The 23,987-nt window shown below is 34.7% G+C and overlaps 1 protein-coding gene across 1 annotated transcript in view; it reads left to right on the forward strand.

The window, feature by feature from the left end:
• Window positions 1-23,987, forward strand: part of GPC5 (glypican 5) — a 311,688-nt gene that overhangs the window by 203,662 nt on the left and 84,039 nt on the right. Inside the window, exon 7 of the mRNA XM_056491777.1 lies at window positions 2,895-3,015. Coding sequence (XP_056347752.1) covers window positions 2,895-3,015 — 121 coding nt within the window. The remainder of the gene's footprint in view (window positions 1-2,894; window positions 3,016-23,987) is intronic.

Here is a 23,987-nt window from a genome sequence, read left to right on the forward strand (position 1 = left end):
TGTTCCTTGAGAGAACTCACATTCATAACCTGGAAGATCAATTTCAAGATCGAAGTCTTGGAATGCAAATTTAAAACTCTCAAAGTAGTAAAAACTTTACAAATCTTGAATTAGAACACATCACTTCAAAAGTATAAGGATTTTTTGAGAGAAATACCAACTCCTTTAAGAGTCAGAGTGGGAATGTGGTAAATATCTAGTAAATTTGATTAACCAGAAAACTTTGGCATGTGTAGTGATTATACCAATATTGGGTCCAAAGAGCTGGTATATAAGGATTGTTATTTTCTCTATTGACATAAACTTGTATATTAATTGGGATCTCCTGGAGCCTGTAACAGACAAAAATGTCAGGAGACTGGGATGAAATGTGCCAGTTTTCACAGAGCAGGATTTGAAGAGTTTGGAAGCAGTCAGTTATTTGTGAAGGTTTTAGGTGGAAAGGTATACTCTTCTCTTTGGGAATGGTGTGGAGGAAAAAGGAGCCTGCAGGCAGCAGAAAGCAGGGAAAATAACAAATTCATTCTGTAAACCTCAGAAAGGATCATGCCAGCTGTTGGTGAGAGAAAGGTCAGTAGTGAGAAAGAAGGTGTAATGGTGCTAAACAGCGAGAAAATAAGAAAAAGTAATACCAAGGTTGTTACTACCAGTACCTATTGATCCAAATATTTGTTCAATGCAAATAGACTTAAAGATGCACAAGCACTAGTGTGCTGCTTGTCACTGTTTCAGTGCACATCACCTCTGCTTCAGCTTCTTGCCCTTCTTCACTCTCAACTGAAAAAAGGTGGAGTTTAGAGAATGTTGGCTCTGAAGAGGTTGCAGTACATGATTGAAACTCCTAATTTCAGGTCCACTTACAAGACAGCATTACTTTCCCAGCTACTGTCTCTCATGTGAAAGAAGAGAGTCAATACCAGCTGTGCAAGACTTCTGATTTCATCATAGAAATAGCTGGAAAAGAAATGATAGTCAGTCTTGAATGAGTCATAACCAAATAATTCCCAGGTGAGTTAAACTAATAAAATTGTAGTCTAGGGAAGTTTTGGCTTCTGCACAATTTATTTCTTCCTGCATGGTCAGAGAAATGAATATTATTGAATTTTTAAAAAAAGAGAAAGAATATTCTTTTGCACAGTTATGCAGTTCACAGGCAAATGTGCAATAGTTGGATTTGGAGCATTTGAAAGAAAGGTGTTAATTGAAGGATTCTGAGTGACAGAAAGTGAGAACACAGATTTTGCATGCTGTGAAACAGCACAAGGCCACTGCATAGAAGGGATAGACATAACCTTCAAGATTTTTTATGGTTCTATGGTGTGAAGAGAAATTTTGGTATTGCATTAAATTGGTATGTCAAGTCAAACCAGTTGTTTTTTCTGGTCAATGCAGTACTGTTCAGCTGGAATTAATTCCTTATTTATTTTTATAATTTGTTTTATGCAAATGACTTCCAAAGAAATTTTTTTAAGGTTTTTGTGTTTAATTTTAATTTTTCACACTTAGAATTACCAGAAGATTTGTTGGCCCAGCCCAAATTGCTGCATTAAACAATGACCCAAGACTAGCAGGCAGACTGCAGGTTTTGTATGCACCCCTATACAAAGCTTTAACCCAGCACTTCAAGCTGGCAAATAGCTCCATTGCACAAAAAGCTGTCTGCTGTAAATCAAAGTAAAACCTTTTCAAGAATATGAGCCACTCATTTATTCAGTGTGTATGCTTCCTCAGGAACATCCTAAATCTCATTTAGGGTGATATTTAAGTAAAGATCAAGGACAAAATATTGTTGTTATGTGGCAACCTTGTTTTACTGATCTGCATTCATTGTTTAGCTTATCTGCAAGCTTCTCTGCAGAGTTAAGTGGACCTGTATCGTTTCTCATAAAAGACATTCTGCAAAATTTGAATATGTTGTGTTGTCTGTGCTTATATGTGGATCTAACAGGCAGGAATTAGACATTCCTTTACTCTGATAAAGTAATTTCCTCTCTTTTTCTTACAGCATAACAGCTGGTAAAATACTTTTGAGACAGAGACATATAGAGCTATCCTCTTATAGAGTACACTGAAAAAATATAGCATATGGAGAGTATTTGCATAATGTACAGTATCTGTGATGAGAAGGTAGATATTCAGGTTTTCTTGCATAACTTGAATATTACATATATTGCAAGTTGAATGAAGAATTACTTCTTAGTAAGCTACAGAATCCCCTGCTTGGTGGTTAGTTTATTTACTGTATTTTGAATTTTGATGTATTATAAACAATGTTCTATTTACTCAAGCAGTTCTTTTTTGAAGCAGCTTATATCTGTTCTTTACTTCTTTTTTTATATATCTGTATATCAAGTACATTTTGACCTACTCTTACTTATGTAACTTATGTAATGCTAAATAATTTATGCACAATTTGGCTGTTATTTTTCACTAAATATTTTGTCTGTGCGTGTACTCACAAAAACACTGGAAAACTTCAGGTTTATTTCTGAACATACAGTATGTATGGAATCTGGAGTTTGTTTTAAAAACCTGAAAACCTGTCCCACATTTAGGCAATCATCATGTTGTATTTAGCAAAATCAAAATGGAGCACGGCCTTTTGGCACACACACAAAACGATATGCACAGGGCTGAATGTTTCATGCTACAAAATATAGGTAACTTTTCTTATTAAAGTTGCAGTAAACTTAAAGTGCTAATAAATAACAGAACTTTGTGGAAGGTAATTATCCTTTGTTGCATTTCTTTTTTTGTGAAAAAATATGTGCACAAAATTAATGCATCTCATTAAAGAGGTATGCTGGTGCCACGAGAGATAATACAAACTAGAAGATGACTCTCTTGGAGTAAGTTACTAAACCATTTTTATGTGTGTTTCTGTATTAAACTAGCTATACACACCGTGTGGTTGGCAGTGGAATCAAAGCTCAGTCTGAAAATCCAGAAGTAAAAGTGAAGGGAACAGATCCTGTAATAAGTCAAATTATTGACAAGCTGAAACATATTATTCAGGTAAGACACTTTTTCCTATGGATACAGTATAGTTCTAACCATCTCTTTAATAATGAAAGTATTAATTTACTGCACCATAAAGGTTAATTCAAGTTTCTGCTGAGTGCACATCTACAGCAAAACACTAGTTGCTCTCTTTCTCACTTCAGTTATTAAAAATTATTTAGTTAAAAGGCTTGCATATGGTAGATAAGTGTAGGAAGTGAGGCTCTGGCAGCTGGGCCATCTGTACCTACAAGTACCACAGCTCAAGTTGCAGTAGGCATACAGAAGAACAAATGGTATGATTTAGGGATATTAAGTGGGTGCATATGTTTACATAACAATAAAACATAATTTCCCTCTTCCCTCTTTACTAAATCTAGATTCTTTCTTAACTTACATTTCTGTGAGGTTTTTTGTTTAGATGTCAGATAGAAAAACTAGAAAGTTTGAATGAAAACCACTGCTAAACAAATTGATGTTCATTACCTGATGTCCATACCTGTGAGTTACTAAATTCAAGGCTTACATGGAAGTCAATTCCAATATGTGTCTGTACAATCATAATATTGTAATAAGTTTACAGGATTACAGGTATCTCTAGTTACATGCCACATTTATATGCACAGATAGCCAGAACTAAAGGACAAAAACAATTCTGTTGAAGGCAACAGTTATTTTGCTAACAGCTCTGTATTTCAGTTTAAAAAGAAAAGTTTCAACTCTGATCTCTGAAGGCTCAGTGACCAGAAAGGTTCTAAAGGCATTTCTTGTCAGTGACCCATTTAACCCTGTCCTCTGCACTGGTAAAAGGAGATGCTACTTAGGGAGACCGTGAAGCTTCTCACTTTTATTGTCTCCAGTTCTCTTCTGTTACCCATTCCCCAAACAAGAGAATTAGAGATATTAAATGTCTTCTTCTTGCCTGGTGCATTTAGATCCACCTAAGGACTTGCTTTAATTCTGTTTTTACATCTTCTTGACAGCTTTTAAATACAGTTTCCCACATGGTTTCTGGTGTTGAAATATTACTGATAGCTTCACAGTAAAACCTCTTGGTTCTTATATCTGTAATTGTGAGCAATAACTCTTCTCTGACAACAAAACAAAGAGTGATGAAACAGAAAAAAGAAAAAAAAAAACAGAAAAATTTCTTTTCCATTAGTAGTGCTGTTTTCTGGGAGAAGTGGCATTAGTTTTGAAGTTCAAAGGCAATCATTATTCTTTCCTTCTTAAAAGAAATATCTTTTTTATCCCTCCAGCTTCAACATCATGCTTTTGTCTCTCTTCTTTATTAAAATGGCATCTACAATGGGGAGAAAATCAATGCAATTTTCCCTACAAGAGATGCCATGATTTAATTAATAACTCCAAAATACTATACAAAGATAAACTTTGCAAATATTACTTGGTAAGTTCCAAGGTCTTTCATCTATCAGGAATGCTTTCCTCCTTTTATATTAAAACTGCTCAATATAGTTTATTGTGTTGGTTTCCTCTAGAGACTTGAAGTTGTGTTGTTTTCTCCTTGAGTGAGTACCTAAAAGAGTGGAATAGAATATTTCCATTATAAAGTATTTCATTTTGAGAGCTTACTTGCCCTTGTCCCTAAAGACTTGAGTGGATCTTGAGGAAAAGGACATGTAATTTACATACTGAAATGCTTACTAACCTCCAAGTATATTTTCTTTCTGTGGGATAGTTTCTTTCCTTGTAACTCTGAGTATGAAAATAGGGTCAAGGCATAAAGAGAGCATCAAAATCCTTAGAGACCTGACATATAACTGCTTTTCCCCTTGGGAAAAAAAAGGGGGCTGAAGAAGCTGCAAAAAAGCTTTCTTCTTCACCATTTACTACTTGGGAAAGGAAGATGAGGAGTGTAAATTAGAGATTCAAATATGAAAGATCATCTTTTTGTCCTATGTGATATGAAAAAAAATGAATCACATATTAAGCTTACAATAGGAAGAAAATAAGGGGAGCTTAATGGATTGTGGTGATGCCTCAGAGAAAGAGTCATACTTAAACCTAACAAACTATCCAAGTTGTATTACTGAACTTAAAAATTCTAAATAGCTTTTTAAAATTTAAATTTTTAAATTTTAAATTTAAATTGTAGGAACAATACGTATTGGTCAAATTTTTCAAAACTAATAATTCCTGAAATTTAAAAAACTATATACTTTAATTCATCTTTATAGTGAAAATAGCAAAAGGACAGATATTTTTGAGACCCCTTTCTGCTCATATCTAATATTAACTCAGGAAAACATATCAAGACCATTCTGCTGTGCATACAGAAAAGGACAGATTTCTTAGCATCTCCTCTGTTTTTTCCTGATGGATATAAAAAGGCATAAAAATCCCAAGCAAAGAATTAGCTTTAAAATATGTCAATATAAGTGCTTAATCTCTGTTTTCCAGGTTCTCTCCTGTTGAAAACTTTAAACCCCTGAAATCAACCCCTGGTTGCACAAGTGACAGTATCTCTTTTCAGCAGGCTGTGGTTTCTGCACAGTTCTCCTTTGTGAGTGGCTCACAGTAATCCTCCTTTTTCTGTAAATAGTGGATTCACCAAAAAAATCAATATAACTTTTGATTGTGTTGGACCCCAACAGCTGTAATCTGTGCCCTGGACTCCACAGGTTCATATTCACAGCAACAAAGTGCAATTAGAGGAACAGATATGAACTCTGCTGTACCCCAGTCAGTGCTGAATATGGCTTGAAAAAGTCACTTTCTGCTGTAAAACTCCTTACTTGTACAGGCTGGTATTCTGGAGAGTTTTAAATGATGGACTCTATTCATTTATCTTCATGGCAGGCAAATTAGAGGTTCAGTGCATATCATTTTATATACTGCAATCTGCAGCTATCACTCTAATAGGTAATCAAGATAGGCAAAGTCAGTGTCATATGGCATAAGCAGTAATGGGTGTTATTTTCCTTTCTTCCCTAAGAATTTAAAACCATGATTAATTACTCATTCTTGCAAGTACAAATACTAAGGTTATGAAGTAAGTGTGATATTTTGGAGTTGTGTTTACAGGCAAGACCTTGGTCTTTTCAGTGTGTTTTTTCTTTCAGAAGACAATCTCAAAAAGATACTGCTTTTGAAAGTAATAGATATTATTTGGAGCTTGTATTTACAGGTTAAATAAAGTCTTCCTCATTTCAGGAAATCTTGCATAGCAGAAGATACTCCTATGTCTGTTTAAATTAAGCAGACCAAATCTCCCTCTGGAGATCTCCAGAGGCACCTACCATTAGTGACTATACTGGAAATTTAAATGTTTCTATCAGGATCAGTTATTTCTGATTTTTAGGGGCAGTAAAAGGTATGTCTGAACTTATTTGGAAAAGATCCCATCTTGCACTAGAGTGCTAGCTGATATGCATAAAATAATATTTACCTTCTCCACAAAGGGCTGCAAACTGTCTCTGATGGAATTGATGCTTACATTCCTTAAAGGAGTAAATGCCAGTACTTCATATGACATTAAATGCTGGTGACAGTCTAATTTTTCCTTTACTACTTGTCATTATTATTGCATGGTGAGCACTCTGTTTCACCATGCTGCCATTTGCCCATTTACCTGTCTCAAAAAGGTTGCAAAAATAGTGAGCTTAGACTTTGTTTTGACTCTGATTTGGCATACTAACAACTAAATTTTCCATCTGCATTTTTGAAGCTTTTATCAATGCACCACAGCACAGTCAAGTTAATAGGTGTTTTTTTAAGATCTGTTCAAATATGGATTGGAAATGGGGATGGAATATTATACCTGAAACCTCACCTGCTCATACAAAGAACCATGTTTTGAAATTATTCATGCATAAGGTGTGGCACTTGCAGTTGTGCCTACTTACTGTAGTGTTATGATAACCACCTAACAGTTAAAACTCCTCTGCCACTTAAACTAGTGCCAACAGCTGTATAAACAAATTAGACATTGTAATGACTTTTTTAATGACTGAAATGCAATTCTTTCTCATGGAATGAGGGAATTCTCGAGAGTACAACATTAGACAGATGTGTGGTTTGACACACTCTTTGGTAACATGCTCTTAGAGACTCACTTCCTAAACTTTTCTTTCCCTTTCTCTTCTTAAGTGCCTTCTGTTGATATAGTGTAACCTGCAGTTTGTACCTTTCAATAATGGGTAAGTGGCAAGCAAAATTTCAGTGCACTTTTTGCAGCAGCCATTCAGCATTCACTGGTATTAGACTTGCTTTCAGCTGTGTTTGCTCCTAAATGGCCAATTTATTTTTTGTCCACTAGGAAAGACTTCCTCAAGAATTTGTTTTGCATTTCATATTACAAATGCATATCTAAATGTTAATTTTGCCTTAGATTTTTTTTACTGGTTTTTTTTTACACTTTTTGGTTTTATCCAAAGTTAGAACAAGCTTGCAAGTAAAGAATAGCTCAGTATGTTGATTGTGTTGATTTTTTTCCCCAGTGATTTGTTGGCACTGCTTCTTTTTTTTTTTTAATTTATTTATGGAAGTAATACAATACTGTCTTTTTTAAAGAAACTCTTGGACAAATTCTGGTTCTGGCAAAGCATCATAGTAGAGTACTAGTGATGTAGGGATATTGGGATATACCTACTTGACAGAGAAATCTATTTCATATTTGTTGTGTGAGGTGTTCCAGTCTTTTATCCCCTCTGTGGAGAGCTGCCTCTGACTGCTGGCTGATGCCAACAATATGTTAAGTACTTGATTATTACCACTGTGTGTGTAAACTATTGGCAGAAATCCTGTAAAAATATTAAGCAGTTAAAAATTAGGTAAGAAATAATTTTCTGAGTTTCATACTCCTCCCTTTAAAATATAATTCAACTTTTAGCCTCAAAAATCCACAAAAGAAAGCAGGATTGCTGATGACTTTGTATCTTGAGAGTGGAAAGGTTTTATTCACAGTTCTGTAATGATAATGAAGGTATAAACCCTTTTTGCTCACATAGGTGATCTTTCTGTATTTGTAAGTCAAACACTAAAAGTTATGAACTGAGATAACGATATGTCTTGGAACAATATGTGTAAACTCAAACTTACATATGGTTTACAGGTAGAAGGCAGACATAAAAGAGTGATTCAGAGGATATGCAGTTTAGCTGATGCATTTTCCACTGCTGGGTTGCTTAGGAGGTAAATTGAGAAAAACAGTCACCAGCCACGTAGTCCTTCTGATCAGTAATTTAATCAAAACACTGGTAATAGTTTCCCTGGCTTACTTTGTTTTTCACTAACTAGATTGCCAGAGTTATTAAGGGCTAATCAAAGTCCCATTCATTTAGAACAAATGATCATTTTTGTGAAGTATCTTTTTAAAATAGGAATTATGCTGAAATAAAAAGAGTATACATTGCACAGAGCTTTCTGAAACTGTTTATTGTTCAAATTTGTATAAAACTCTTAATAATGGGCTAATTTCAAAAGAAGAAAATTCTTGATTTTTTGGTTTTTTTTTTCCTTGCATTTCTTATAAAGCCTTGCCCAGTGCACAGAGAGAAAACATTTTTGTGGATGCAGCAGGAAGATACTGTCAATTCTTATCCATTTTGTGAAGAGAAAAGTGGCAGAGAAAGTAAAACAGCCTTTTCTAGCTACTTAGGTGGATAGTGACACTAACATTATGGTGCAGATCCTATCTACAGAAGTCTATTTTGCACCTAAATTGTTTCCTGTTATAGCTGGCAAAAATTGCTTGTGTTAGGTTTTTTTAGCAAAACAGGACCATTGTTCTACCTTCTCATTTTTAAGTACAATAGTAAGGGGAGTTTTGAGATTTTGAAAGAGCCTGGGGTAGCTCCCCCTGCTCCTCATAGAGACCACCACATCCCATACACTGTTATAATACATACTTCTGAAATCAATATTCTTATTTATTCTTCTATTAATAATAGTGAAAGGAATATTCTCAAGCTGACATGCTTGGAACAACATGTTTGGTAAAAGGGAAAAGAAATGTAGAATATCAAATAGGGCTTTAAATGATTTAAGTTAAGCAGGATATCAACTATCTAGTCAGAAGTAAAAATCAAATAATAGCTCTAAATTATGAAATCTGACACACATCACAAAGCCTTCCCATAGTTTCCTTAATTGGCAGACTCTTAAGAGCAGAGGCTCAGCAACTAAATAGAATAATATCACATCAGGATGGGAAGTATAAACAAATATTTTGGAAGCCACTTACTGTTCCTGTTAGTACTAATTAATGACAGATGTCAACATCTCAGTAACATTAAGAAAATACTTTGTATGCAAGCAAATACATGAAAAAGGAGAAAGAAGAGTGGGGCAGTACTGGAGTTAGCAGTAGGTACCATTAAGATGTGTCATTTACAAGGTTTGTAGTAATCCCCTCAGTAGCATGGAAATTCCCATGTGAGTGGTTCCTTGAGCTGACATGCCAAGGGAATGAGCAGGATGGCTGTGCTGTGTCCATCTGTACATTGGTGCTGGCTGAGTGCTGTGTCCCACCCTGGTTTGCTGGCTGTGGATTGTGTACAGGAGCAGGGAGTATTCAAATATAGCAGCAGATCCAAAAATGTTGATGGGAATCATTGCCTTTTGTCAGTCCAAGTGTCACAGCTGAGGAGAATGCTACTGGGGCATTGAGGGTTGGGCTAGAAGACTTGTAAATGTCCCTCCCAAGCTGAAATATTCTATGATTCTATTGACTCTATGGCTATTGTGTGTACTCATATGCTGTTAGCACCAGGTAATACACATGGGAAGAGCTGTCATAAATACTGTGGACATGAAAAGATGTTGTCAACGATTATAAAAGACTAAGAAAACAAACTTCTTTATCAGCAGCAATCATAAGAGCATTTCTTAGAATATGTGCAAAACTGTGACAGCTAAAACAAAACAGGTGCCACAACACAAAACAACTGAAAAAAAATATGCAGAAAAGCATTTCAGTGGTTAACTGTTAAGGGAAAAAGTTGCTGGTCACAGACTTTCTGGCCCGAAAAGTAATGCATCCTTTTTGAGCATGTTGAATGTTTCCTATTTGAGGCAGGCTATTTCCTTTTGGTCTCAGTCCTGAGAAATCCTTGGAGGCAGTGACCTGTGGAGAGCAATACAGAGCAAGTCATTTGCTGGAAGCATCATCATCATCTGTTCTCCTTGCCAGTTTGTAAAATAAGCAATGTGTTCTGTAGGCATAAGAAGAGTCAGTCTGGAAAGCAATCTGTTGCTCTGAAATCTTATAAGCAGAAATCTCATATTGTCTATGAGGGCTGTGTGTTGCCTGAAGTACTCATCTGCTCTCTGGAAGTTTTAGAAATTATGGAAAGCAGTAGCACAGTATGGAGCATTCAACTACTTTTGAACCCTTTGGGTCTGAAATCCTTATGGATAACACAAATCTTATTTGAAACTTGCCATATAGTTTAAGGTCACAAATTTTGCTCAGCACAACGCTAGTTTTGTCTTGAGAGAGTCAGTCAGCAAGCAGGTGAAGAATCAGTACCAAAGGTGAATTATTTAATTTGCATGAAGTCTCAGCAAAGCTGTTCACGACTATGGATTAAAAGAAAGTGTTAGAAACAAGTTCTGCTGTGCATTTTTTAAAGCAGTTTTTGTTTCAAGAGAGAATACAGAAAAATACAAATATATCCTGGCAGACTATGATTATGTGCTAGGTTTGTGGGTGGGTTTCTTAGCTTCTCTCCAGTACAGAAATATTATACTGCTCTGTATTTAACTGACTGATACATTTAAAAAACAAAAAACTAAGGAAGACAGATAAATATGCTGATTCTAAATTCCTTCTAAAACAAGCATATAATAAAAAATATATTCACAAAAGAAAACTTGATGAGATTGAAAAAATAACTTTGATAGTAACCTGATTGAATAGACATTTATCTATTTATAGTCATAATAACACTTAATATATAGACATTTTTACAAGACAGGCTAGCTATTACTTTGGAAAAAATATTTTTCAAATTTTGTCTTTAAAAAACAAACCAATCTTAATATACTTTATTAAACAGATTGTGCAGTCTAATTTAAATTCTTTAATGTGTATCATTCTGCTGCCAAATACTTACCCAAACTTGTTTGCAAGTAGGTCATACTTTGTAGAGAAAATGGAGACACCTCTTTCTCATTCCTGCTCTGGAACTGTTTTTATCTGGTGATAATTGTAGCATGTGCTGTTCTGGCAGTGGGACATTGGTGGGACACCTCTGCTCCCTCTTTTCCCTGCACTTTTTTTCTCTGTGAGTCATTCAGCTTGGTCTATGGATGGCCTCACTGCACTGATGTGATCAACTGCAGGATAAAAAAACCCCCAAGCAATGAATAATCACTTGGATCTCAGAACCCTAAACCAATGCTGTATCTGTAAATTCCTAAACAAAGTATAAAGAGCCCAGTTTTTCATATATGATAATGTTTTGATTAGAAACTTCTCTTTTTGTAACTTGCTTATCACTTCAGTTGAGCAGAATCATTAAAAGTAATCACTATTCTCATCTAGTTTACTTGACATGTGATTACTGTGTAAGTCTTCTCATAGGTACACTGGCCCATAGTCCAGGCTGTGCAAATGATGAAAAGAAATTTTGTGAGACCTAAAGGCTTTTGCTGATAGAAGTCCTTTGAGCTAATTTTTGATAAAAATGTTTTCCTTTATTTCCTGTCTGTTAATGGGATGTATATTTGCAGTGAATACAGAACTGTCCTGTCCTTCTATAAATCTTTAAGTACTATCTTGCTAGGTCGTTTCCCCTTGTCAGCTTCTTATTTCTGCTTCCTGACCCCTCCCCAGTTCCTCTTCCTCTTTCAAGTAATCATATGATTTTCATCTCATCTTGTAAAATACTTCCCTGTCATCAAATGAAGGCTCAGGTGAACACTTAATTTTATAAAATTCTTTTAGTTTTGATGCTCGTCATCTTCTTTATTTCTTCCCCTTCTTCTCACTCTCACTTTTGTTTGCTAATACATTTAAAATAATAATAAGTTTCAAGCGCTACAATGATAATTTTTGATCTTGCCTTTATTGCTTTCTGAGTTGTATGGCAGTTTCATTATCAGGCTGTGAAATGCACAAGTTTGTTTAGGATAGGAAAATAGTATATTGGCATTGTTTGCATTTTTAGAAAAATATGGAGTAACATGAATATCTATCACTGTTTTAACATTGAGAGCAAAGTTGTAGCCTGGGCTCAAACCTTGAGTAATTTAAACCTTAAATCCTCTAAATTGATTGCTTTCTTTGCAGGAAAGAGAAAAATACACGTCTAGAGTCACTTCAGGCTTGAGATGGTTTAAATCATACTCTGGGATATCTCATTTTTTTTCTATTTTGGCATCCTAGAATAGTCCAAACTGAGGTACCTTCGTTAGATATATTTTGGCCAAGGATACAGAATTAGCTTCATTTTGGGCAACACTGAATTCTGTTTACTTTTGTTCATGTGGACCTAAGACAGCTGACTTTCAAGAACATATTGACTGCTTTTCTGCACCACAAAAATTCTGTGTGTTTCTAAAACTTATTAGAAACTCCCCAGACCTGTAAACTTCATTAAAACCCCCAATAAGCTAATTTCTTGGGAGTAATTTGAATGACCATAATTAAGTCAGGATATATTTTCATGACACAAAATTTTAGCAGAAATGCCAGTCTTCAGGATGCTCATCTGATAAACATCTCAGTGCTCTTTTCTTATTCTTTTTTTCAGTTTTCTGTAGCTGGTTTGGGATGAATTGAAGGATTTATTTTACCTATCTCTGATCTGTTTGTAGTATAAAATTAGGGATATTCAAACAATTCTGCTAAGTTAATGATTTTTAGTACAAGATGTATCTGAATTTTAGAAACTCAAGTTTAAGTATCAAAAAAACCACAGGAAAAATAATATAACAAAGTGAGGATCCAAGTCAAAATTGATGAGCAAAAATATAAAGTCCTAGTGAAAATAAGAAACTCCATGGAAGGGTGTTATAAACTGCAGGAATTACATTGAATTTTCAGAAGCCATGCTGATTTAAACACACGGGCAAGAGTAAAAGAAATAGCAACAAAATAAATAGCAACAAGCAAAGTAAAACATCTCTTAGAGAGCTGAGCTTCTGTTCATCTATTTAACTAACAAAGATTCCATACTTACTGTGGAATCTAAAGGGTGGTGAATGGAAATGAGGTTTGGAAATGCAGACAATCTAGTTCAAGTAAAAAATTTTAAGTCTTGGTTTATGGTTCTGTATACCAAAAGATGGACCACACAACCATGAATCAATTTAGGAGAAAATGAGGAGAAAAGGAGAAAGCAGACAATGCACTAAGAGAAACGTGTTTACAGAGACCCTGTGTCAGAGCAATAGGATATCTTGTCAGCAGTGTAATACCTTGTCAATATACCATTCAAATATTGTGTTGTAGAAATTTTGCTTGTAGGAGTATCATAGAAAAGTTTCTGTGTTTTAGTAAAATGGTTGCTAAAATATTATATGAATTAAGTTTCACCTAGTTGGAAGAATAAGGATTATAGAGTTTGTAGCTAAGAAATTAAGTTAAAAATAAAAAAAAAAAAAATAGGAAGAGGAAAATGTCACCATGTATGTTTAAAAAGCAGTATAAGACTGCAGAAAGATTACTAGAATAGTTCCTCAGAGGCTGGCATTGCAGCCAGTACTAAATGATCTTGACTTTAAAAAGTGGTGTTTTACAAATTTGGAAATGACAAGATTTGGCAATCTGAAGAAAAATCAGATAATATAGAAGTTATTGAGGGCCACAACAATAGAAATAGAATGCGATACAAAAATGTGAAATGAATGCTTTTGCATAAGGCTTCCCCTTACAACCAAGAAATTCTGTGAGGTTGAAACACATCAGCTGGAGGCAAGTGAGGACACCTAAGTGGTGACTGATCAAAAGAAGAATTTGAGCCACCTACATTTCCCTTTAAGTTGGAGTCATAGAAGGCTTATTATTTTTTTCACATCTGTGGGTCCAGAAACAGATTCTTATCACACATTCATCTTCTTCCCAATTATTTTCTATATAGTATTTAAATATGGTGACGTATGCATTCAGGGAAGGGTGGAATGTACCTGGGTTTTATTGTTTTGTTATTTAAAAAGCTATTTCAAGTTTATATATTCTTCTTGGATTACAAGCTAAATAAAAATGAAATCTGATTTTTTTTTCCTGCAAATTCTATATGCTAGTTGTGTAGATTTTTATTCTTAAACCTTATTCTATAAGAGCTTGAATAATAGTATTAATATAGTAGTATATTTCAGTGTGATTGGTTAACCTTTGGATAAATATATTAAGTGTTTAGTTCATTAATCCATTTGCACTATAGTATTATATTCAATATTTCATAATTTCTTTTCAAACTCTAATTTTAATGGTTCATATTATGACAAGGAAAAGATGATAGTTAGAATTTATATTTTCAGTTCTTTTTGCTTCACTTGAATACCTAAATATTTCCAAGCCATCTATAAATATTGAACTGTTTTGTTCTAAAGTTGGATATGATAGCCTGATTCTTGAACATAAGAGATTAAAATCCTCTTACCTGCTTTTTCAGTATTAGCAATGTGAAAAAAATGTTGGGTATTTTTTAGAAAATGAGGATTGTCTTGTTCTGATGAGCCTTTAATGAAACCAGGTAGATAATGGCTGGGACTTAGAGAAAAAGCAACACTACTTTAAAAATTACTGTAGAAGTGTCTTCCACTTTCTACTGAATGCCTCTGAGATGCACTAATCATCAGAGCAGCATTTGATGAAGTGATTTTATTTCAGAGTTTACTGCCTTGACAGGATCAATAATCCTACTATTAGTAAACTCAGCAGAACTAAAAGGCTCTGAATATTCCCAAACTCCACACATTTCACTGAAATATATTAAATTTTTTATTAACATTGAATATCTGCTGACTTTTTAATAGTTGTAGATTCGTTTTAACCATTTTCTGCTCTATTGATATTTTTAAATCTAATTTCACAATTACATCATTTAAAAAGGTAGAAGTGAAACATAAGGAACTTCTCTCTATATTGAACTTTCCATAGGAAATCATAGCAATCAAAAAATATTTCTTGGAAGTGTTTTGAGAACATTTCCTTGCTTTTGCTGTCCTGATGAACATGAACATTTTAGTCTATAGAAGTGGTGAAATCTGAGCCATGTTTTTGTAAAACTCTTAAAGGGACATGAATCTTTGCAAAACAAAAAGATTTTTTTTTTTTTTTAGTTGTAGAAATAAAGTTATTCTCTTAGGAAAAAAAAACAAATTCTTGAAATCTTAAGATACTTTCCAGCACTTAATTGTTTGGTTAAGCAGTTTTGGAATAAGAAAAAATGGAAACAAGCTCTGAAAAGATGTTTAAATATTTATCACTTGTGTCTTTTTCATTCATATCAGACTTGATCAAAGGTGTTTCTCTCCCCTATTTTAGAAAGTTTAATAACGATGAAATGGGTTGACTACAGTATGCACTTCTGTTGCTGGCATATGACATATGGGATTCAGGTATTGTTTTATTTTTCTATGTATTATGATTAATATAAATCTGGATTTTTTAAAAAAAATATTGTATAAAAATACTAATAAGATTACTTTTAGAGAAAAATATTTAAATGACAATTCTGAAAGATTAGTTTTGAATTATGGGTTACTCAACTTTTGGAAATTAATGCAATTATTATTATGAATACTATAATGAAAAGAAAATTTGGTTTAGTGTCATTTTTTCCTTAGCCATAGATTTACACAAGCATCTGCATTTATAAATGTTAATTATTCTTGCCAAAACTGTTTGTAGTTTTATGGTTATTTTTTTTCAAACTGATGATGAAATTTTTGTTTAAAAAATTCTGAAACTTCATTCAGTAAAACCTTTGCCACTGGCAGTTACTAAGATGGTGGTTTGGAAAGTTAACATAGCATTAACATAAAATGGCTGGTTTGGCAGACTGTGCTCAAGAAGACCTCTGAATCTAAAATAAAACAGAGAAATTAAAACCTTTTTCTTTAATTTTTTCTTTTTGCTAAATGGTGATTAGCTTGCATATATTGTTGCCTCCTTTGGAATAAGAATTACTGAGATGAATCTGTATAATCACACCTCCTTTATCCTATTTTTTTAAGAACTAATATTGTTATTTCACTTAAATACAAACCATTATTAGATAATAAAATTAATATAATTATTGGTTTTATCTTTAAAATTTTGATGATTAATATATTGTTTGTGAAAAGGCACAATAATTAACACAATTAATTGTCTACTGATAAGAACAAATTCAATGTTTCTCTTTAATTTCTGATTTTAATGGGAGATTGATTTAAAGTGTGTTCAGTAAGACAACATAGTGTATGTGTTAGGAAGAAATAATAAAGGACAGTTTTCTTAACAGGCTTTGGAAGATGGGAAGTGTTCCTAATTGTTTATAAAATTTGTTTAGTGTCTGTCTGTCAAGTTTTGCTTTCTTCTACCTTAAATTTTATTTTAAGCTTGGTTCTTTAGGTACCATAAATTATCTTAAATGTATATGGTATTTACTGCAAAATGCATTACACTAACACATCTTTATCCTTCCCTTGGTTTGCTTGTTGTTCTGAGGTACTCCTCAGAATATTAAATCTCCTTGCATTGTGAATTCTGTCTTTCTGCAATTTGAATTTCTGTTGGGAATTTCAATATGGATGGTATTAAAATTTGGAAAACAACTACTCCATTAACATAAAGTAATTGAAGTGATGGTAATATCTGTTAGGAAAAAGATACATTTTTTGTTTTCTCTTCTGCTGTATATTTAAGGTGAGCATAGAGATGTTAGTGAGACAGTATTAGATCAGACTCAAGAAGAGTTATGAGAGGTGAAAATTACAAACCAGCAGCTAAAAACGGGCTCTTACATACCACAGCCATCCTGCAAACAGTGTTGGAGCTGCACAGCAATGCTCACAATCCAAGGGCAGCTCAGACAGCATTGGAGCCTGAAGACAAATTGTCCCAGAATCACAGACCAGCTGAGGATGGACAGGACCTGTGCTCAAGCAGGGCCAGCCAGGGCAATTGCCCAGGACCATGTCAGCTCTGGAACACCTCCAAGAACAGTTCTGGAACAGTCCCAAGGTGGGGACTCCACTCCAGGCAACCTGTGCCAGTGTGTGGTCACCCTCACAGGAACAGAGTGCTTCCTGGTGCTGAGAGGGAACCCCCTGTGCTTCAGTGTGCCCATGGGCTGCCACTGGCACCATCAAGAGAGCCTGGCTCCCTGTCCTTTGTACCCTTCAGGTATTTGCACACGTTTATGAGATCCCCATAAACAGCCTCAGCTCTCCTAGCCTGTCCTTACACAAAATACAGTCCAGTCACTTAGTTTCCTTAGTGAGCTTTCTCTGGATTCTCTCCAGGGTCACCTACCTTCACCTGCTGAAAACTCTTGTGAATTAGCCCAGAAGACTAATGGTGGTCTGTGCCACAGAGACACATCACTGCCTTGTGTTCAGCTTGGTGTCCACAGTACCCTCAGGACCTTTTCTGCCAAGCTGCTTTCCAGCTGTGTGGTCCCAGCCTGTACTTGTGCCTGGAGTTATTCCTCCCCACCTGTGGGATATTTTTGGGGTTGTTTTGTTTGTTTGGGATTTTTTTTTATGGCTGTACATACTTTGGAGCAGTGTACTGCTGTGAATTCATGAGTTCATACAAGCATGTCTCAGCAACATGTTAAATTGCACTGTATTATTGGAAATGAATCTGTGCACTTGGACAATAAATAACATGCACTTGAACACAAAATGTAACTCATTCAAAATGTATGGAAAAATTCTTGGAATAGTGAATATAGATAGTGTGCCTTCCAAGAAAAATTTAGCTCAATCTTCAAACTTTAAAGTCCAAAACTGTTCGCAAAAATTGCAATTCGAACTCTCCAGTCTCTCTCAAGTAAAAGAAAACAAAAATATCCAATTTCCAGTGCACTAGTAAATAGAAAATACTGAGAAGTGTCCATTAGAAGTGTTTAGTATAACAGTTGTCTCTGCAGTCTGCTATCTGACTTGAAGAGGCAAAAAAATACATCAGCAACTGTTTATAGCACAGTTCTCTCCTAGAAATATCCAAATGAAATTAAATTGCTGTCTTAAAAAAATCCTTTATTACAGTGACTGCAGAGAGTAGTCTATTGCTGTATTAGCAAGAAAAAAAATAGAGTAAAATGAACAGAAGAAAATAAGAAAGTGAAGCTATTATCAAAAGACCTTTGAAAGTATTCAGTCTGAAAAATTATTAATTCAATACTTCATGCTCCTAACTTTTCATAAAATATATATCTATTTCAGCAAAAGAAGAGAATTTGATTCCTGTCGTGCCATTTTCCTATTATTTTTAGCACTGTTTTTTATGGTTTTTTGATAATATTTCTGAAAGCACTCAAAATGTATGACTCATTTTACAGAAGTTGTTAATGGGAAACCAAGCAGTGGTGAATACTGAGGAGGTATCCAAATGACCCAAGCTATCAGCATCAGTATCAGCTTGCAGAGGAGCTTGCAAGGATAAGGCCATGATGTTCCCAATAAAGCCTACTGTCTGTGGAGTACTGCACAGCATGAGTTATGGGGAACAGAGGTGAGAGAATATTGAGAGCTGGGAAATGGAATGCCTGTCCAGACAGCATTTACCAGCTTGCCAGCCATACTCTTTGATTTAAATTTTGGAGCATCCTTTAGACTTTGAAAGACTTCTTCCTCAGCTGATGCCTCCTAATAGTTTGCCTAATAGAATAGCAGAGATCTGCTCTCTGCAAGAACTTTGTTAGACCCTTAATTGATTCCTCTGACTTACCTACCTGCACTATATAACTTTGGTATTTCCATCCACAATGCATAGTTTTTTTCCAACAAGTTTAGCTGGCTGCAACAAGCCAGTGTATTTTATACACTGGCAGTGTAGAATAAAGTAAACTATGATCTTCATAGAGTTCTTGGGGATTTTTGGGAAAGAAGTTACAATAATTTTATTGTTGGTGACACCTCTGTATTCCAGTGCATTTAGGAAGAAAAGAATGTTCTGCCATTTGTCATAGTGTTTTGTAACAGTAGTTTCTTTAGTACTACCTTGTAAAACCCAGACACAGTGAAGCTTTTTCAGAGTAAACTCTTTAAATATCTCTATCTTTTATAAGCATCTGGAAATGATTCTCCTGTTTTAGCCCAAAGCAGCTCTAAACAAGCCTTCCGTGGTGCCAGATACAAATGCTGGCAAATTTGGCATTTACCTGCCATGTTCAAGGGAAAAAGGAACCATTGTCATTTTTGCATGTGTGATTGCCTGCAGGGATATGTACTTCCAGGGTGTGAAGAACTACACAGGGCTCTCTTTCCCTTTTTCTGTAGTTTTCTTATGGTAATACAGTGAGGTGCTTGGTGTTTATGACTTTCCCTTCTTTGAAACACAGGAAGCAGGGAAGGGTTGTCTAGAAAAATCTCATGCCATTTGTTCTTGCTTATGAATCTGACTGCATATTGATCTTGTTTTACTAGACTGTACTATTACCTATATATCTAGCTGACCTGGAACACAGCAATCACCATAAACAACTGGCTTCCTCCCATGCCTAGTCATGACCTGATAACAGAATGTAGTAGAGAAAACTTGTAGCAACCATAAAGCAATCTGGAAGAGCAAAGAGCATGTGTGTTGCACTCACCACAAACAACTGCAAAAATTACATTCATTCATCATTCTTAATTTTCTCTGTGTCTGAACTCATCAAAGTATGCATATATTGGTTGTTTTCTGAATGTGATGTAGGCTCTTTGCCAGGATCAAGTTTTCTGTTCAGGTGCTTTGATGTCACAGTATTGCTGCTCAAAGTTTTGAATTAATATTTTATTAAGTTTTTTTAAACCAAGCTGAAGAACTTCTTTTTTGGCTCACTATCCAATAACCTCCATTTCAATCACAGCTTTACTTAACAAGTCTAATAATGTTTTGACCCTTGCTGAGATAGTATCTATCTACATAAGGGAAAAAAAAGAAATTCTTAGTCCAGTAGGGAACAACTTCATGTGGTGATTCTTGTCAAACTAGTTCTGTGTACAGTGGAAGTGTTTCATTTGCTGAATGCTTGTCACAAATATCTCAATTCATTTTTTTATTGCCTCCTAAACAATTTTTTTTCACTTGCTGAAAGTTAATTTCTGCAATAGTTCTATTTTCTGAGCTGTTCTGTCTGAAGTGGAAAATGTTTTCGTTTCTGCTTGTTGTCTTTATAGATTCCTGCAGACTTTCTTACATTAGGTTTCATTGTTGCATTTAATTTCAGGAAAGCTTTAATTCTTTAAAGATGGCCTCACTTTTCAGTCACTCCTAGTTACAGACATTTAATCATTCACCTCAGTGCAAACAGTCCATCAGGTTTTTAACAACAGAACAATGACACACAAAAATGGAAATCCATATTACGAAAGAGGCCCTAAATCAACCCTTACTGATTAATTTCCCCTTTATTCACAAAGCCTAACTCATTCTGACTGAATCAATCAAAAAGCTATTACCTTCATACTTGCAAGTGTTACTTTCAAAATCAATGAAAACTGAATTTATTTTTAAGATGCAGTGTATTACCAAAATAAAAGTTCCCATTTACTTAAGCTGGAGATTTATCAAAAACTGGTACAGTTGGTAAAATCTTAAGGTTTGACCCTGTATATTTTTGGTGGTTTTTAATTTTCAACTTTGTCCACATTTTCCAGTCTCATTTACTTCAATAGCTGGATTGCTCTCAGTTTTGTGAAAGTATTTTTATTGCTTCTGTACATGAAGGCTCTCAGACAGAGCTGCTATTCAGCAACAGGAATTTCCTAGGGATGTGTCAGTGGGTAGTAGCTTTGGCTGCAATCACCATAAAATCATGGAATTCAGTATCCTGAATGAAGTAAGGGACAGTAGCAGCGTGCAGACTTTGGGGCAGCAACCAAGAGAATTAAGTAAATTGGCTGATGTCCTTGCAAGGCTGCTCTGGCATCTCTGGACATCATGGAAATCTGGGCAGGTGCATGGTGACTGGAAAGAAATAAAAGCCTGAAGGCCCAAGGAACTACAGGCTCATCTTTACCTCATTCCCTGGGAAAATCTTGGAGTTGTCTTTCCAGAAGTAAATCATGTCTGACCACCCTACTGTGGTGATTAGATGACCTTACCAAAATGACCTTACCAAAACTTCAGAAATCACTTTGTGCTGTTGTACAGACTTTGAGGCTTCTTATTTTTATATGCAGAGTCTTATGTGAGCCATCCTATGAAACAGCTAACACTTTTCCACTAGCAAACAAGCTGAGATCTTAGACAGTGAAGTTCCTCCAGAATGCTAAAGCCAAGTTTTTTGTTTTCAAATAAGCAAAATAATATCCTTGCCTATAATATATTCAGTATAATTCTATTATATTGGGTTTTATTATAGATATCAAATACTAACATAATAGGATTATATTTAATTAAAATCATGACTATCTGCTTTTATTTCAAGAGGGTGGGGAAGGGCAACTGTGAGTAAATAGTCTCTTTCTTATTCTGATTGAATCACTTGCAGGGCAAGAGAGGTAAATTCTTGAGACCAAAGGAGCAAACTCTTGCAGAAAATGAATTTAAGCTCTTCAGGAATAGAATTGTTAATGTTGTCATCCTCTGCTTCCTCCTTAGCACACATCAACATGATTCTTCTGCTACACAGAACTAGGTCATGGCTGTTGCTTCTGTTGCAGGTGTTTAGAAATTAAACTTCTAGATGTGCAACTGTACATCCCTGCTAGTATTACTTCAGTAAGAATGGCAGCTTTCCTTCCCTATCCAGAAGCTATTTAACTGAAATTTATTCCACTGAAAGGAAACTGAATGTTCCTGTGTTCACATTCAAATTCATATTCAAGGCAGCAGAAACTCAAGCAGCACTTGACTCACATTTTAAAGATATTTTAATTTCTATTTTTAAATAGAAAGCATAGAATTTAGTGCACTTAGTCATGCTTATTTTGGAAAACTACCTTTTAAACCAAAACAATAAGATTCCTCTGATCTTCCTAGAAGACTTCTTATCAGATATTCAATTTCATTGCAATTTAGTCTTATCAGACCCCCAACTGGCCTTTTGGATTCTAAGAGGCACAAATTAACAGGAAATAGAGACTTCAGTAAAATTACTGCTATCCTTTTCTTTCCCATGGCAAATTCTGGGAAAAAACCAAGAAGCTGATTTTACATATAAATTGCAACTTAGTGCTTTTTTGGTAAATTGAAACATGAATAATTTATGCATTTTTTTCCTTTTTGCATCTTTTTTTTCTTTTGGTGGGGGGTTGGTGGGGTTTTTTTGTTTTTATTTTTTAGGGTACTGTCTTGGCACAAAGAGTGATGTAGGTTTGAAAACTTATTACTAAGTCCCTCTCAAGAAATAAGGCTTTTACTTATTTTTTTTCCACACAAATTTCACCTATTAAATTTCTTGTACCTCTAGTTCTTTTGTCTTTAAACAGTTTCTTGTTTATTATGACTGGAAATATGGAAAGTAATGTGATGAAATTATAAAGAGATAAGGATGTATGTCACATATGTAAGAAAAAGTGTGCAAAATCAGGACTGCATTTGAGAATAATGTTTTTTTTTCCTATTCGTGTGCCTGCCTATTGCTGTGGAAAACTTTTAATCTAAGGAAAAATAGAGATGGACTGTATTAAATTTATTTCAACTCTAGTTCTTTTTAAAGGCAGGACCACAGCAGAGATTCTCCTAAGAAAAATAAACTAATTATCTCCTAAGAAAAATAAACTAATCACTGAGGTTTATTTTATAAATTAGACAAAATGCTGTCATGTATATTTTCCTTCCCATCCCAATGCTGTGCTGATTAACTTTAATTTTTACAATACTAACTAGATCTTGGTGTGGCTTAGTGATGTTGCCTGATCAGACTGCTCATTTGTGTTCAATTGGTTTTTTTGTCCTTTAGGAAGCATATTCTAATGTTAATAATATACTGGTTTCTTTGATCAATATGATGCCACATTTACTATATATAAACCAGTCTCAAATTTATTTTAAGAGCTAGCAAAGTCTTAGCTTCTCTGTTTATTAAAAAAAAATAATCTTGGAGATATAGTGGCTTTGGTCTCTCTTGTGAGGAATAGTGACTGAACTTCTTGGATCTTACAGGATCTATACACGTGCTTGTGCAGTAGAATTATGGAATATGCAACAATTAGATGAATTCTGAGATATTCCTAAGTTTCTACTATTGAATTAATAACAGCAAAACCATGAATTCAGTTTTTATATACAGGATTTTAGCCAAAGTAAATAAATCAGTGTTTTAATTCACTTGGGTTCAAATTTATTTAAACTTGTCTTATTTAACAAAAGAAAATCATCAGCCATAAAGGAGCAGTCAGGCATGATATTAAACAGCTGAACCTGTCAGAATGATTGCCATGTAGCTATGAAGTTTCATTCAGCAGATCACTGCTCTGCAGTTACTGTTATTGTGTTTGATTTGTACATGCTTTAGATAAATTGATGTTGGGTGTGGAGGGCAGCCTTTACTTAGCTTTTGTCCACTGAGCTAAGGCATTGTTTGGATAACTTTCTCAGGCACATGGTGTGACTCTTGGGGTGTCCTGTGCAGGGCCAGGAGCTGGATTCAATGATCCTCATGGGTCCCTTATATTCTTTGATTTTATGAATAGTTCCCTATTTCCTCAAAGGCATGCTAATGTAAAGATCCTTTTCTTTCTGTTTTTATTTATTGATATCTTTGGCCAGTAAATAAGGTACTTACAACCAGGTTTTTTTGCTTGTCATATTTCCTTACTGAATTTTCCAGCAAACTTGAAAGTCTTGCATGCATTGCACATGCATGTGCAAATGAAATTGAACACTTTGTTCTCTTCAGCTATATAAAAAAAAATACAGTTCTAGGTCATTT

Source organism: Oenanthe melanoleuca, chromosome 1 (assembly GCF_029582105.1).
Source record: "Oenanthe melanoleuca isolate GR-GAL-2019-014 chromosome 1, OMel1.0, whole genome shotgun sequence".
NCBI lineage: Eukaryota > Metazoa > Chordata > Aves > Passeriformes > Muscicapidae > Oenanthe > Oenanthe melanoleuca.